At 39.3% G+C, this 16,599-nt stretch overlaps 1 protein-coding gene across 1 annotated transcript in view; it reads right to left on the bottom strand.

The window, feature by feature from the left end:
- Nucleotides 1-9,592: 9,592 nt before the first annotated feature.
- Nucleotides 9,593-16,599, bottom strand: part of LOC117522010 (tetratricopeptide repeat protein 39C-like) — a 33,894-nt gene continuing 26,887 nt past the window's right edge. Inside the window, exons 8-14 of the mRNA XM_034183377.1 lie at nucleotides 16,423-16,530; nucleotides 16,224-16,333; nucleotides 16,007-16,130; nucleotides 15,813-15,910; nucleotides 11,365-11,469; nucleotides 11,228-11,266; nucleotides 9,593-10,737 (exon numbers count right to left, since the gene is read on the bottom strand). Of these exons, the coding sequence (XP_034039268.1) occupies nucleotides 10,648-10,737; nucleotides 11,228-11,266; nucleotides 11,365-11,469; nucleotides 15,813-15,910; nucleotides 16,007-16,130; nucleotides 16,224-16,333; nucleotides 16,423-16,530 (674 nt within the window). The 3' untranslated portion in view covers nucleotides 9,593-10,647. The remainder of the gene's footprint in view (nucleotides 10,738-11,227; nucleotides 11,267-11,364; nucleotides 11,470-15,812; nucleotides 15,911-16,006; nucleotides 16,131-16,223; nucleotides 16,334-16,422; nucleotides 16,531-16,599) is intronic.

Genomic DNA, 16,599 nt, shown 5'->3' with positions numbered 1-16,599 from the left:
AACATAATTTGCCAGTATGCTAGCCATCTCTAGAGTTTCCACATGATAGCAATCAATGTGTAGTTTCTACATTGTACAGCCTTTTTACCCAAACCCTAATTACCAAAATTTTAAATTCCACAAAAATCTTTTTTTGTGTGTGTAAACACATATAAATGTCAAATATAGAATAGTATTGTAATCATACTAAATATCATGGTTGAACTTAAAATATTAAAAAATAGTCTTGTCTAGTTCACCGATAGTTTTAAATTGTTTTAACTCATATTCAGTGTAGTGCAGAGGTGATTTGTCTAAGACTGCAAGAAACTCTGCAGGAAAGTCAGCTTTCCCTAAAATGTAAAAAATTAAATGGTTAAATATTTGTGCAGTTGTGTCACATTTTATTGGCTACAAATGCGTTAGAACACATTCATCTCGAAGAAGAGTTCATTCAGTATCAGCAACTTATCACAAATCGACTGACTTGATTTTGTTAACTTCTTATACATTCTTGCAGCGTCAATGCCATCGAATTCAATAAATTGTTTTCTCATACGATCTGTGGTCAGTGCATTTGCCCATAGAAGCTGAGCAGCGCTTCAGGACTGCATGGAACAGTTTTGAATAAATGCCACGATTTTGTCCCACCGCTGGGCGCTCAGGGTCTCTGTGGGGGTGAATGGAGCTATGGGCTATTTTGAGATATACAGCATCACTTAATCATTGGGAGCTCAGGCTCATTATGGATTTTGCAGATAAAGTCGAAAGACAAACTGCAAACCATTTCTTGGTATTGTCTTGGCGAAATTACTTGACCATTTACATTATTCATTTCTTATGTAACGGAGGCCAGCAGGTGTCGCTGTGCAGATGTAGTTAGTAAACCTCACTCCCAACAGCTCAAAAGGATTCTCTGGTCACAAGGCCAGAGCCCTGGGTTTTAGCCTTCTGGTTAGAGAGTCCGACTCCCATGCCGGAGCTCGTGAGTTCACGTCCCGAGGGGAATGAATGGGCAGAGTCATAACAACACAACGCAGAGTGCAGCCGCTACACTTACACTATATTTTTTGTCTGTGTGCATGTGTGGTACTGTGTTCAGAGCCTTCAGACATTCAGAAAGACCAGACATTAAAACCAAACAAAATCCTACTTCCTAAAAAAGTGCGTTCATGAGATTATGTTTCTATAATCTCAGTCATTGTCTATGTAGCATAGTCGAGCTAGGCTAAGGTTATCTTTTGAGCTAAATGAAATGGTCGAAGATGTTTTTGCTGATGTGTGGTGCTGGTAACTTAACTAATTGTACATAGAATATGAATATACTACATATAACACTAGCTGAGTTACCCGTTCTATGCACGGGTAACAGAGAAGAATATGAGCATAGTTCCACCTTAGAATTGGAATATAAGATATACCTTACTGAATTTTCATTGTATATTTTATGTCCCTTTAGTTAACCCATTTTGCCCCACTGGCAACAACTGTTGCCGAAGTGTATCACTGTCATTTTCTACTCTCAAAGGTACTAATGCAAGTTTTTCCATTTATAAAACAAAATCTGGGCGTAAACGGGTTAATGGGGCTATTCCACAGAGCGCACTTCCTTCCCTTTTCATCCTGAATAGCAAATCTGGGCACATTTTGAAGCGTCATAGTAACTTCTTGATCCATCTTTGTCAATCTTGAACAAAGTTGGTATACATAGTAGTAGTTACGGCCATCACTGGCACCAGTTTTGACATCGGGGTGAAATTTTCAAACTGTTCGAAAAAAAAAACAGGCTAAGGTGTAGTAAGTTGTATTGCAGTGCATGTTATCATTAATTTTCATCGAGCAATTTGTGACATTCATGAGACTCAAGTGAATAATGATAAAAGGTGATAGCATGTCACATCACTGCAATGCTCAGGCATAACGTACACAGCAGGTACATTTTAATTGAAAAAACGCGCATCTTAACTCGCACAAGTTCGGATTGTAATTAAAGTGCACCCTAGCCAGCTGCTACTATGTAGTACCTGACCTGAGTACCACGTGAACTGCGAAAATAAGGGCTCCAGTGAGCAGGTCATGATCTAATATATGAGGCTGATTCTGTGTGTGTGTGTGTGTGTGTGTGTGTGTGTGTGTGTGTGTGTGTGTGTGGTTGCGCACGTATGCTTTCAACCTAAGGACCCCAGTGACCTCCCCCTTGGTGCCCATTGCTGTGGCTGGGCATAGTGAACACACACACAGCTTTATAAATTAGATTGTCTTGTTAAAAATGACATTAGATGCATTTTCAACATTAGTAACGTTGTTGTCTCTCCAGTTGCAAAGGTGGCTGCCATGATTGACAGTAACTCTGGTACCTCAGGCTGCACAATTACGAATTTCCGAGGCGGAATTCCAGCCCGACCGAGTATTCAAGACATTTCTCCCCTAGCTAGAGGTCAGAATCTCTGAACTTCTGACAGTTCTGAATGCAGCATAAAATTGGACATAATATTACTATGTAATTAAAATATTTAGCACTTAGATGTTTTTAAAGGCAAAAATTTTATTTCATACACGTTTTGGTCCATTTAAAAGACTGTAAAATCAAGAAGCTATGTGATACTGATTCCTACAGCGCTGAAATTAACTCTAGAAAGAACATGGCTTTCAGAAAAATATAGTAAACATTTGCATCCTCTAGTGGTGGTTCTGAACCATATTTAGTGGGCCTGTCCCAAACACCAAGTACAGTTTTAAACAGGTCCCTTTATGAATTTTAAGGGTGAAATTTAAATTTCCAAACTTGTCCATTCAATCAGACGTTTGCTGGATCAATTTTTGACACTTTGTGCATGAATGTGTTGTAGTACAATTGTTCTGTGCAGTGTGGGAATGTATACAGTTCCAAAAGTGTACATAGACCATATCGGCTCCTATGTAAGACTTATAACGTACAGTAAAAAGCTGTTATATGATTCCAGAAATATTCTTCAAACTTTGAGATGTTATTTGAAAGGTCACTTGGCAGCTTAGAGTCCAGCGTCGAGCCTCGTTCTGATTCCTCAGCGCACGCAGCACACTTCTGGTCATGGTGGACAGTGTTGGAAGCAGAGTAAGTTCCGCTTAGTCTGCCATGCCATCGTGCACGGAACACATTCACGTTCTTGTAGGAGACAGTCTCGTCAGATTTGCCTTTGTTCAAAGTGGACCTATTTTAAAATCGTTTGTTTGCAAAGTTCTCAACAAACATCTTCAAACGTGCAAAGATGCTTGTAATTAAAATGTTACCATATGCAACACTGCAATGAGGACTTTGCTCGAGTCACATATATACAATTTATATACACATCAACTTAATGGAAAATATTATCTGAATTCTATTCCGTAACAGTAAATATAAACAGACTAATTTTTCCCTATTTCCTGTTTTTTATTGGTCTTTGATGCACTCTTAAAAACAACTTTGTGTAATTATTGCTTTGGTGCTGTTAAACCTCAGTCTTCAGTGTGATAAAGCGTTGGACTACCAGTACGTAGACCTGGGTTCGATTGCTGGTCACGCTACGTGTCCTTGGATAACTCAGGCTGCGTTGTCAACCCAGCTGTAAATGGGTGCTATTTGGCTGGAGAAGTACTCTGTGATGTTCTGGTCCAGGGGCAATTTCACAATGCCATCATGAAGAACTGCAGAGAATAAACTATTTGTAAATGCAGTGCAAGAAAATGTCAAACAGTCAAGGACAACCATCTGCATCTCCTCCCTCACCACATCCATAAACTTCCTCTTTGGTGTCCCGCTTCGCCTCCTACCTGGTGTCTCCATCCTCAGCATCCTTCTCCAGAAATACCCCATGCACTAACCTCCTCAACTTCATCTCTCTCACTTTGTCTCCAAGTTGTTGCATCTACACTGTTGGTCCGAGATGATCATTCCCAATTCTGTCCATCCTGTTCACTCTGACTGAACAATGTAGCATTCACCTCCAGCCTAATCCCACCACCTTCAATTCACACAAAGCGGGTGGTGTCACAACTATCATAACGTTTGTTTTCCACTCTTGCTGTTCCCCTTCTATCACAGATCACTCCTGCCACTCTTCCTGACCTCTCTACCACACTTTAATGACTTCAAAGTTGACTTCCACCATTTCTATCTCTGCGTCACACTCATGCTACTACTACTGATTTTCATTCCCCCTCTCTCCAGTGTGTACCTCCACCTCTCCAGGCTCCCCCTCGACCAGCTGCTTACTCTCACTACACATCACAGTCATCCACAAACATTAATCGATCAAATTTTTCTTGATGAAACAGAAAAATCACAACTTTAAAACAAACACTAATTTGTGAATTGTGTGCTATGCCAGTTTTAAGACGTGGGTCTAGAAACGCACCACTCCAGTTGTTTGTTGTGAGGAAAAAATGGCTGACAGCAATGAAAGTAATATTCAAATTGTATGTATTTGTCTCAACATGCATAAATGCCAGCATGGTCATTTAACATTAAGCTCTTAACCAATGTGCAGGTGTGTGAAGAGAAGAATTGTGCTGTACAAGAGTCAATACATAGTAGCGCCTATTTTTTTTTTCCTCATGGTAGCTTTCCAGAAGCTGGTATAATCTACATATAACGATTTGTGTTTATGTGTAAAACTGCTGTAGTCAGCAAATATTCCAAAAACTATCTGCATTAAGGCATGTGTATCAATATAACTATGCAAGCCTTCACCTATTACTTTGGGTATATTAGATGGAATATATATGTTGTTAAATAAAAGTTTGAACTGACATCTTTGGGGTTCTTTTTTTTCCTGAATCATGTTATTGATCACTGTGAAAATCGACCTGCCAGCATTTCCCCTACTGTTCATGTGAGCCAGCGTAATTAGTAATTTTGTGCTCCCAAGAAAACAAAAACTTTATCTCAGTATAGCAGAGTTTATGTCATGGGATACGTTTAGTTTAACGGTCAGTATTCAGCAAACGCTGGTGCTTCCAACACAATGGAAGAACAGTAATTGATCACAATTGCGGTCAACGGTTGAAACAGCATCTTGTGGCTTCTTATTGCAGCTGTCCCAACACCTCCCCACAAAAAATTACACAGTATAATGTATAACCAGTATTTAATTTATTCCCATAAAACACAAAACATAATATAAAGAACCTGTTTCACACTGTGCAGCGAAGCCACTCAGGAGTGACAAATTTTTGGCACAAAGAATAAAATCCCAGTGGAGGGCGCAGTTACACTGCACACTTCTGCTGAAAAATATCAGCCACACACACACACACACACACGGCTGAAGTGACCCAACAGAGCTGTTAACTCTATGTGCTGCCCACGCCTCTTTATACTAATTAATAATCTGTATCATAACCATGTTCGTTTTTTGTTTTTTTTTACCTCAGTCATTTCCAGTGCAATTACTTATGGATCAGTTCTGTGATTTTTCCCTCCAGGTGAGTTTAAAGAGATGTTTCTCCAACCGCCGTCACTGCTGTGGCTCAGAGACACAGACTGATGGCGCCTGGCAGGTCTGGGGACAGCCGTACCACCAGAAAACAGAATCAGGACTAAGTGACCTGGAATATTCTTCTCTACATCTTTATTCCATTACTTTAAACCATTACTTAAAAAGCCATCACTTGACCCAGCTATCTTAGCTAATTATAGGCCAATCTCCAACCTTCCTTTTCTCTCAAAAATTCTTGAAAGAGTAGTTGTAAAACAGCTAACTGATCACCTGCAGAGGAATGGTCTATTTGAAGAGTTTCAGTCAGGTTTCAGAATTCATCATAGTACAGAAACAGCATTAGTGAAGGTTACAAATGATCTTCTTATGGCCTCAGACAGTGGACTCATCTCTGTGCTTGTTCTGTTAGACCTCAGTGCTGCTTTTGATACTGTTGACCATAAAATTTTATTACAGAGATTAGAGCATGCCATAGGTATTAAAGGCACTGCGCTGCGGTGGTTTGAATCATATTTATCTAATAGATTACAATTTGTTCATGTAAATGGGGAATCTTCTTCACAGACTAAGGTTAATTATGGAGTTCCACAAGGTTCTGTGCTAGGACCAATTTTATTCACTTTATACATGCTTCCCTTAGGCAGTATTATTATGAATGAATGAATGAAAACTGTTTATTTCGAACATTTGATACAACAACAATTACAAGATAGATCAGTAAAGACAACAACAAAAAAGTTCCTACTGTGTACCCAACATGTCCGAAAGACATTAGACGGCATTGCTTAAATTTTCATTGTTACGCAGATGATACCCAGCTTTATCTATCCATGAAGCCAGAGGACACACACCAATTAGCTAAACTGCAGGATTGTCTTACAGACATAAAGACATGGATGACCTCTAATTTCCTGCTTTTAAACTCAGATAAAACTGAAGTTATTGTACTTGGCCCCACAAATCTTAGAAACATGGTGTCTAACCAGATCCTTACTCTGGATGGCATTACCCTGACCTCTAGTAATACTGTGAGAAATCTTGGAGTCATTTTTGATCAGGATATGTCATTCAATGCGCATATTGAACAAATATGTAGGACTGCTTTTTTGCATTTACGCAATATCTCTAAAATCAGAAAGGTCTTGTCTCAGAGTGATGCTGAAAAACTAATTCATGCATTTATTTCCTCTAGGCTGGACTATTGTAATTCATTATCATCAGGTTGTCCTAAAAGTTCCCTGAAAAGCCTTCAGTTAATTCAAAATGCTGCAGCTAGAGTACTGACGGGGACTAGAAGGAGAGAGCATATCTCACCCATATTGGCCTCTCTTCATTGGCTTCCTGTTAATTCTAGAATAGAATTTAAAATTCTTCTTATTACTTATAAGGTTTTGAATAATCAGGTCCCATCTTATCTTAGGGACCTCATAGTACCATATCACCCCAATAGAGCGCTTCGCTCTCAGACTGCAGGCTTACTTGTAGTTCCTAGGGTTTGTAAGAGTAGAATGGGAGGCAGAGCCTTCAGCTTTCAGGCTCCTCTCCTGTGGAACCAGCTCCCAATTCAGATCAGGGAGACAGACACCCTCTCTACTTTTAAGATTAGGTTTAAAACTTTCCTTTTTGCTAAAGCTTATAGTTAGGGCTGGATCAGGTGACCCTGAACCATCCCTTAGTTATGCTGCTATAGACTTAGACTGCTGGGGGGTTCCCATGATGCACTGAGTGTTTCTTTCTCCTTTTGCTCTGTATGCACCACTCTGCATTTAATCATTAGTGATTGATCTCTGCTCCCCTCCACAACATGTCTTTTTCCTGGTTCTCTCCCTCAGCCCCAACCAGTCCCAGCAGAAGACCGCCCCTCCCTGAGCCTGGTTCTGCTGGAGGTTTCTTCCTGTTAAAAGGGAGTTTTTCCTTCCCACTGTCGCCAAGTGCTTGCTCACAGGGGGTCGTTTTGACCGTTGGGTTTTTTTACGTAATTATTGTATGGCCTTGCCTTACAATATAAAGCACCTTGGGGCAACTGTTTGTTGTGATTTGGCGCTATATAAATAAAATTGATTGATTGATTGATTCCACGTGAGCAGGGTCAAAGGTTAGGGTTGAGCAGTTTTGGGGTTCCAGGGTCTTCCTCGAGGACCCTTCAAAACTAGGCTCAAAATCTGTTCTATCAGCTAGGCTATAACTCCTACGCTTGGTACAGTTGACAGTTGTGCAATTTAATTCTGTAATTCAATCTATATCATAACAGCCAAGTGTCTGCTGTGTGCGTGTGTGTGCATGGCTTCAATCACAGCGAAACTGGGGAGAGCTGACATTTGCCGTTTGGTAAGATTATGTATTTTGGGTCAAGGAGGAACACTATGAAAATGAAAAGTTGACAGGATAAATATTTTTGGAGAAATTAGCAACTTTAGCTAACCAGTAAACAATGGAAGTTGTGCTGCAATGCACCATGGAAGTTTCAGATTTTGGGGTTTTAAATGTGATCGTGGTTCATGTTAGTTTAACAGTGTTAGTGTTATTAATGTGTTTTTATAGTTCAATTTGTTTAGTCAGTATAGTTAAGTGTCATGTTGTCATTACCATGAGTGAAAAGTGTATTGCATTTAATGTCTTCTGTTTCTACATGTCTAAAAATAGAAGCACCTGCTTGCGGCAGACTGTGGAAAGAAAAAAAAAAAGCTCTCTGTACATGCAACTTCGATCACGGAGAAGCTGGACAGCTGACATTTGCCATTTGGTATGTTTATGTATTTTGGGTCAAGGATGAACGCTGCCAAAACGTAACATTGATAGGACTAATATTTTTGGAGAAGCTACGGATATTGGCTAACAACACAGTATGTTGCTAACGCCATTCTGGACTCACACACCATTCCAGCAGGGGGCAGTAAGTCACCTTTCTATTAAAAGCCTGAATGAATGCATGCATGTGATTTTATTTAGTAAGTTCAAAGTACATCATTGTAAATATGTTAAAAAATACATGGATGGCACAAGAAATAAATGGTAAATGGACTGCATTTATATAGCGCTTTTCTATCTGCATCAGACGCTCAAAGCGCTTTACAAATAATGCCCCACATTCACCCCGATGTGAGTGTGCTACCTACCATACAAGGCGCTCACTACACACTGGGAGTAATAGGGGATTAAAGACCTTAGTGATTTTTCAGTCAGGCTGGGATTTGAACCAAGGATCTTCTGGCCTCAAGTCCAACGCTTAACCACTAGACCGTCACTTTCTTGGTGTTTTCACCAAGAAAGTGAAAACACCTCCATTGTGGGCCATTTAAAAATCAAATCACAAATAGAAGCTAAAATAAAACTAAACTAATACTGATAACAATAGTGTATATGATAAGAACCTAAATTTATAAATACATGAAGACAGTAAATTAACAAAAATTTCACAATTAACAGGAAATAAAAGGGTTGAGTTCTTATTCTAAAAATTGTCTAACATTCTAAAAACATTCTGCACTCACACGCCCTTCCAACCCATTATATAAGCCTTGCTTAATTTATTACCACCCTTGAAAAAATGTCACCTATTTTATAAACGCTGCCCAATCTAGAGCCTGTGGAGCCCCACGGGCAACATGCTAGTGATACCATAACATCATTCTATCTGCCTTTAAATTGAACCACTTTATCTTTCGCTAACATCCTTCTACCATTTTTAACCCATACTGACCCCAAACTGATTAAGTTAAATAGTTATGGGCTTGATTTTGACATCATATGAGCAAAAAAAAAAAAAAAAAGCGGAAAAAAACCCCCCTGAAAATTACATTGCTTTAGTGTTTAATAGTGACATAGGCATATCTTCAACCAATTCCTTCGAATGGCTATTGAAAATATCATCATAGATAAGTCCTATGACCAGATTATGACCTTGACTTGTGACTTTTATACTAGTTTTCTTGAAATCAAGTCACTTAGTCCTTGGCTGATCCTCAGTTCTTGCACCACATTTGGTCCAACTTGAAGCAAAACGAGGGACGAACACACAGGACTGTAAACGTTGGAGCAGCGACGGTTTCAAAGGGCTGCTACGGTAACCAGAAATGGATCTAGACATGTTTCTGCCATCGTGGTGCAGCTGTGGAATTTAAACAGAACTCAACAATACTAACAACTGACACCAGTTTAAAATTAAGATAAGATAATCCTTTAATAGTCCCACGACTTGGAAATTTACGATGTTACAGCAGCACAGGGACAGTCACGGAATAACAGTATGAAGGTAGAAGAAAAACAATTAATATATAAGAGTTCCACACTGCCTTATTGCTAACAAAACAGCTTTTGCCCATATTAATGTTCGCTAAGATGGCTGATTTAACAACTGACTGAACAATTTCAAAATTTTATTACAAAAAAAAAAAAAAAACTAAACCTGTCAAGTGCAGAACTGTTTTCAAAAATCTGTTTTCACAAAAAAAAACTTCAACATGTTCAAATCCCAAAGTCAATAACCCCACGTAGTAGCAAGTACGAAAAACTTGTCACTGTAGAACTGGCGGCTACAGCGAGTAGTCAAGCTAACCCATTGCACAAAGAATACTTAAATCCGTCACTACTTTAACTCTCTATTAGTCCTGCACACGCTACAGCTGCAAACTGCAGTTAAGTGTAAATAAAAATAATAATAAATCAGTATTTTCTCAGTAAACACCTTAACAATCAGTCGGGTCACTTCAACCCGTAATGTGAACGCAGCCCATTGTCAAAATAAAAATACTGTTTTCATACTTGTGCCCATAGATTTTTCAAACCCCCGTTACAAAAAGTGCAGCGTTACAAAAAGAATCTTAAAATAAGAAGCCAAACAAATACTTAACGAGAACAGACTTGCCTGAAAATTAAAGATTAAAATAGCACATTTTACACCAAATGTCTGCCGACTGTTTTTAAAATTACACGGCATTTTTTCAAAATTGTAACGTAAACAATAACTTAACTGATGTTCGCTGCATTCTCTAAAAAAAAATAAAATATCAGGGTGAAAAAACTTTACAATAATAACAGAACAGCTCCTGTGACTGTTCTCCTGCAGAACACCTGCTCTGAATATTGCGCATGCTGCAAAACAAAGCAGTGGCGCATTGTGTGGAAAACAATAAGACAAAAACTGAAATCACTCAGCGGTGACGTTGTTGTGGCTTTGTGGAGACATCATCCTGCAGACTGAAGTGTCGCGTCAGGATTGCGCTGCAGCCTTGGTGGAGGCCAGAGCCGAATGAATACGTACATGGAGCCTGTTTTCAAAGTCGTAACCTGCGTACTCCTCCTGCAGAGCGCAAGTTAGCAAAGAGAAAATAAACTAGAGCACAGCGCTCATAGAGCACAAACCTCCACCAACACTAGTGTACAAATCCACAAATTTTTACCTTGTAAAAAATTTTCAAGGTCAAAGTCCTGCTAAAAGCTAAAAGTGTCTTTTCATAAACTAAAATATAATACAAAATATAGATCAAAAAGGCTTTTTGAAATATTAAAATTAAATATCCACTAAATCTACAATACGGATCAAACTTAGTCTATGCAGTGAGAGTACCAGTTTGCACCAAGAGCAAAGACCATTAGCGTGCACCACGTGTACTTAATATGAGAAGTAATTTGCAAAAATTTAGGTTAATTTTTTTTTTTAGAAGCAAACATTTTTCATAAGCAAAACGTTTGTCATAGTCTCCCACAACAGCCTGTATTCAAGGTTCTTGAAATGAAGCAATATCTCCACCTGGTGGACATTTAACATTCATACAGGTACAACAGAATACCTTAGCTTGTAGTAGTAGCATTCGACCTTTTCCAGCCGACTGTAGGTGGGGGGGGGTGGGGGGGGGAGATTAACATCAAATGACTTCTTTCCCATTTCAGATTTTAAAAAGTCTCACTGTCACACATGAAAACATACCTCTGAGGCGTTCAGGAGCACACAGCCCATTTCATAGCACGAGTACGGCTGAACGTAAGAGTTGCTCAGATGTCCAACCTCGTCCCTGGCAGCTAGATGGAAATACTGAACGGAACAGAACAGTCTCAACACACGAACCAACGGGAAGCATCACTAAATGTAAAAAGCAGCACTAAAAGGTTTAACCACTTATTCAATTCACTTCTACAAGTACAGAACAACAGTGCAATAAAACATTCAGTGATGGTTTTCTGGAAATAACTGAATTTACTGATGTGGATTGTTATGTTCACGTGTTTGAAACCCGATGAGCCATATTAATGAAAATGCTAATCTAGGTTAGCTTCAGCACACGCAGTCATGCACTAGCAGTCAGCAATAGTGAAAAACAGTTCTGCTAAACCAGTAATTATCGAAGCTAACTTTTTTTTGTTAGCGGATTAGCTTTTCAACTAACTTCAAAAACCATCAGTGGACTAGTTAAGTTCCGCTAAATTTAGTTATTAAAGCCGAACAGTCAAAAACATTTGTAAACCCTAAAATCATACGTTAGTTCCTGTCTGTTATGTGAGGAGCTGAGCTCAGCGCTACCCCAGCGGAAGGGGCCTGGCTGCTACAAAAAAAAAAGGAAAAAAAAAAAAGGTATTTACAGTAGTGTTCAGAATAATAGTAGTGCTATGTGACTAAAAAGATTAATCCAGATTTTGAGTATATTTCTTATTGTTACATGGGAAACAAGGTACCAGTAGATTCAGTAGATTCTCACAAATCCAACAAGACCAAGCATTCATGATATGCACACTCTTAAGGCTATGAAATTGGGCTATTAGTAAAAAAAAAAAAAAAAGTAGAAAAGGGGGTGTTCACAATAATAGTAGTGTGGCATTCAGTCAGTGAGTTTGTCAATTTTGTGGAACAAACAGGTGTGAATCAGGTGTCCCCTATTTAAGGATGAAGCAAGCACCTGTTGAACATGCTTTTCTCTTTGAAAGCCTGAGGAAAATAGGACATTCAAGACATTGTTCAGAAGAACAGCGTAGTTTGATTAAAAAGTTGATTGGAGAGGGGAAATACGCAGGTGCAAAAAATTATAGGCTGTATATCTACAATGACCTACAATGAAGAGGACATGCCCTTGAAATGGGTGTTTCAACAAGACAATGACCCCAAGCACACTAGTAAACGAGCAAAATCTTGGTTCCAAACCAACAAAATTAATGCATCGCAGATGTGAAGAAATCATGAAATACTGTGGTTATACAACAAAATACTAGTTTAGTGATTCACAGGATTGCTAAAAAAGCAGTTTGAACATAACAGTTTTGAGTTTGTAGCATCAACAGCAGATGCTACTATTATTGTGAACACCCCCTTTTCTACTTTTTTTTTTTACTAATAGCCCAATTTCATAGCCTTAAGAGTGTGCATATCATGAATGCTTGGTCTTGTTGGATTTGTGAGAATCTACTGAATCTACTGGTACCTTGCTTCCCATGTAACAATAAGAAATACACTCAAAACCTGGATTAATCTTTTTAGTCACATAGCACTACTATTATTCTGAACACTACTGTATGTACTTGCAGGACTAGTGTAAAAAATGTGGAATATCAGCTCTTTGGTATGTTTCTTATAGGAAAGTATTGCATTTATCACTGTGTAATGTTCCCCTTTAAGTTAAAGATGGGAAATAATCATGGGCAGGGGTCGAAATACATTTTTTAACGTACTTGCACTGGTGCTAGTAACAAAAAAAATTACTTGCGCCAAAAAAAAAGTTACTTGCACAACCAAAAGTCACTTTAGTTACTTTTACACCAGGCCCACTTCGAGTTGCTTCTTCCTGTGGCGTCATAATGACGCAGGAATTTCTGCGTCAGGTGCACACAGCAGGGAGCAGAGAGGAGGTGAGAATGCAGCCTGCAGGTTCTCTGCACAGGGAAATCATAGTGCACAGTTTGGCTGCAGACAGACTGTGCACTATGATTTCTCTTCTAGTTTATATTTGTTCTTGTGCTGAGCTGCAGGTCTGCACTCTGAGTTCTGTTATAGTTGATCTTTCCTCCTGTGACCGCGCATGTGCGCGAACGAACCGTCCGTGAGTAAATGTGGAGATGTCCTGTCTCTGGCAATCAGTCTGAGTGCAGGACTTATGTCCTTTATTTAAACACAGTGATGAGAGAGTTTGAGCAGAGAGCGAGGAACTAACAGCCTGCAGCCAGACAGTTTTTTTTTTTCACGTGCGCGCACGAACGAATCGTCACAGCAACTCACTCCGTGTGTGAGCGTCATAAAACACAGGGAAGACGAAGACAACAAACTGGAAATTGTTTTTTTCCTTATTTATTCCTTTATTGGTTCATTCTACTGGTGCTTATAGTTGATCAAACTTGGATAAAGTTACTTGCACCAGTGCTAGTGAAGTATAAAATTACGTATACCGCTCGAATACTAGCACATGCAAGTACTATTTCGAGCCGTGATGGGTGAAAGTAAGAGCTTCGCCCGCTTGCGTCATATTAAAAGACAACTCTTAAACTCACCTGCGATGCCACTATTATGTAGCGCTTCACCACGAAAATATCAAATAAAATTAAACAGCCACGCCAGTCAGGGTGAAAGTAAGATTATTCAATAATTTCTGGACCAAGTTGACGGAATCTGAAAACACTACACTGTTAACACGGAGTATGTCACAGAGAAGTTAATCTCATTCGTGTATATTCTTATATTAGTAGAATATACAATGTCAACGCAACTGTCATGTGACCCACCAAATTGAGAGAAAAAGCATTTCCATTCTATGAATTTGCTCTGACAGAATATATCAGGATGGAAAACCTGATATGAACAAAAACCAGAGGCTAATTAAAAAGGGATAAATTGAGACTTATGAAAGTGAGACATCTAACTGAATCGCTAAATGAATGGTGAGATATTTATGACGACAAAGCATTCAAGCAGTAAAACTGAAGTCACTACTTTACAGAATACAGATCGACAAAAAAAAACAAACATTTTCTAACCTTTATTAAAGAAATTTAGTCACTTCCCCACATCATTAATATTACATATAATACACACTCACTCCACAATTTATTTTTTTATTTTTTATTTAACCAGCTGATACTCCTTTGTCAGCTGGGTGCTGCACAAAACAGCATTTTCAGATCACTTTAACCCAATTTTAAGTCAGCAAATAATCTATTTCTATGTAATCTAATATCTGATGATGCATAATAATGCTAAGCAAGACGGCGGCTGCCTGGCAACAGCTCACAGGCTGCATCCACCATCTAGTGGATTAACCCTCTGGGGTCTGAGGGCATTTTTTGGACAGTTCACTCGCCTGGCGTAAATGTTTTATTATTGCTGTTAACAGCTCTCCCTGCATCCCACAATCAAGTTTTATGTCTCTTTTCTTCAGGAAAACCTGTGCTTTCATAATATATATGCTTTTGTTGTGTTTTATAAGTGTAATAAAGGTTTACAATCACAAATAAGAAAGGAAAAAGTAAAGCAGAAAATAATTTTCCACACACATTTATTCAAAACACACAGCAAACTATAATAAACAACTGTTTTGACACTTTATAAAGGTAATTTGAGGTCTTGTTTAAAAGATTGTACAACAAAAAAGTTCAAACAATAAACACAAATGCACATTTTGAACAATATATACAAAATGGTCTGTGCATTTTGTTGTCCATAGATATGGTGAACAGTGCTTTACACAGAGAAAGCAACAGAATTATCCAGTAACATTCACATGCAAACTAGTGGAGCAATCCGGATAGTTACACACTCTTTGTTTGAGCACGTGAGATTGTCATCAGAGGCTCTCCGTCTGCTCTGTCTGCTTTCACTTTCGCTGTGCGTAATGGCGCAGGGCGCACTGAGTATGTACTAATGTATGTACTCATTGGAGCACCCAGGGGGCTATTCAAACGGGCCAATTAGTAACATATCACTCCTGAAAATGCTCTTTGGCTTTTCACGTGAGGTAAATCTGCCCTACGATTGGATTTTGGAAAACCACGTGACGGTGAACCAATTCCGATTGGACACTCACATTGTGCACATCATCACACAGCTTCTATGAGGAGTAGAAAGATGGCCCATGGCTGGCTCAAAAGTCCGCAGGGGTAACTTTTCAGCAAAAAAAAAAAAAAGTAAGTTTCTATCTCATATCATTAAAAAGTTATTTATAATTTAGTAAAGCTTGGTCTTAGCCGTTGTATACAACAGTATCGGCCCAAAAGGGTTAAATAGAAATCAATGAACTGGTCCCATTATTTATTTATATTTTTTGCACAGTCATCACAGGGGGCACTATTGAGCCGCATGTTGATTTGGCACAAGTTCTACACTGGATGGTCTTCCTGACGTAACTCCAGGTGGTAATTCCTGACATGCCGTCACTGTTCGGCGTTGACATATGAACATACCTGAATGGCATCTTTGGTATTATGAAGACATTTGCTTGTAGCACCAAGAAGCAGGTTCTTCAGGCCTGCACACGAGGTGTCATCGATTCCCTGCAGCACTGAGAACAGAACAAAAGCAATCAGGACACGCCCAGTGACTAGAACAACCCAGACAGCCAAACCTGTTTGAAGAAAAATAAAATTAAGTTAAATACCTTCTGCCATAGTCTGCAAGTTGGCGGTGGAGCAGTTGGGCAGAGCTTTCCACAGGTAAAGGATTTCGATCACAGCCAGAATACACAGTTCTTTGGACAGACTGGAACTCTTCAGTTTCTCGGCCTGAAGAAATGAGCAAACAATAAAGCACAAAAATAAATAAATAAATAAATAAAAGCAGCAGAGAGAAAGAGAGAAAAAAGGAGACACACTCACCCTCTTCATGGAAAACACCTCGATCTGGTTGTTCTTGCGCCTGAAAAGTCTCTGAACGCTTTGGAAGACAGCCGTGGCTCCCTCCAGATCCCCTGTGGCTCCTTGGCACGCTACATGACAAAAAAAAAAAAAAAAATCAAATATGGAGTCAGGGCCGCTGCAGATCCAGTAGCTGTGGAACAACTGGCTCTGGTACTACCTCCAGTCAAATAGGCGTAGTAGCACTGGGACCAGCGGGACTCATTCTTCAGTCGCTCAAAGGCCTTGTAGGCGTCTCTGAAGTTCAGCTCAATCATGCTGCACCAACCTAAAGCAGGCCAACAGTCAGACACTGTAGACACATGCAGGATTAGGAGGTCTGGAACCTGCGAGAGGG

This window comes from Thalassophryne amazonica, chromosome 12 (assembly GCF_902500255.1).
Source record: "Thalassophryne amazonica chromosome 12, fThaAma1.1, whole genome shotgun sequence".
NCBI lineage: Eukaryota > Metazoa > Chordata > Actinopteri > Batrachoidiformes > Batrachoididae > Thalassophryne > Thalassophryne amazonica.
Note: the sequence above shows the minus strand (reverse complement) of the source record. Positions and strands in the feature narration are given on the sequence as shown.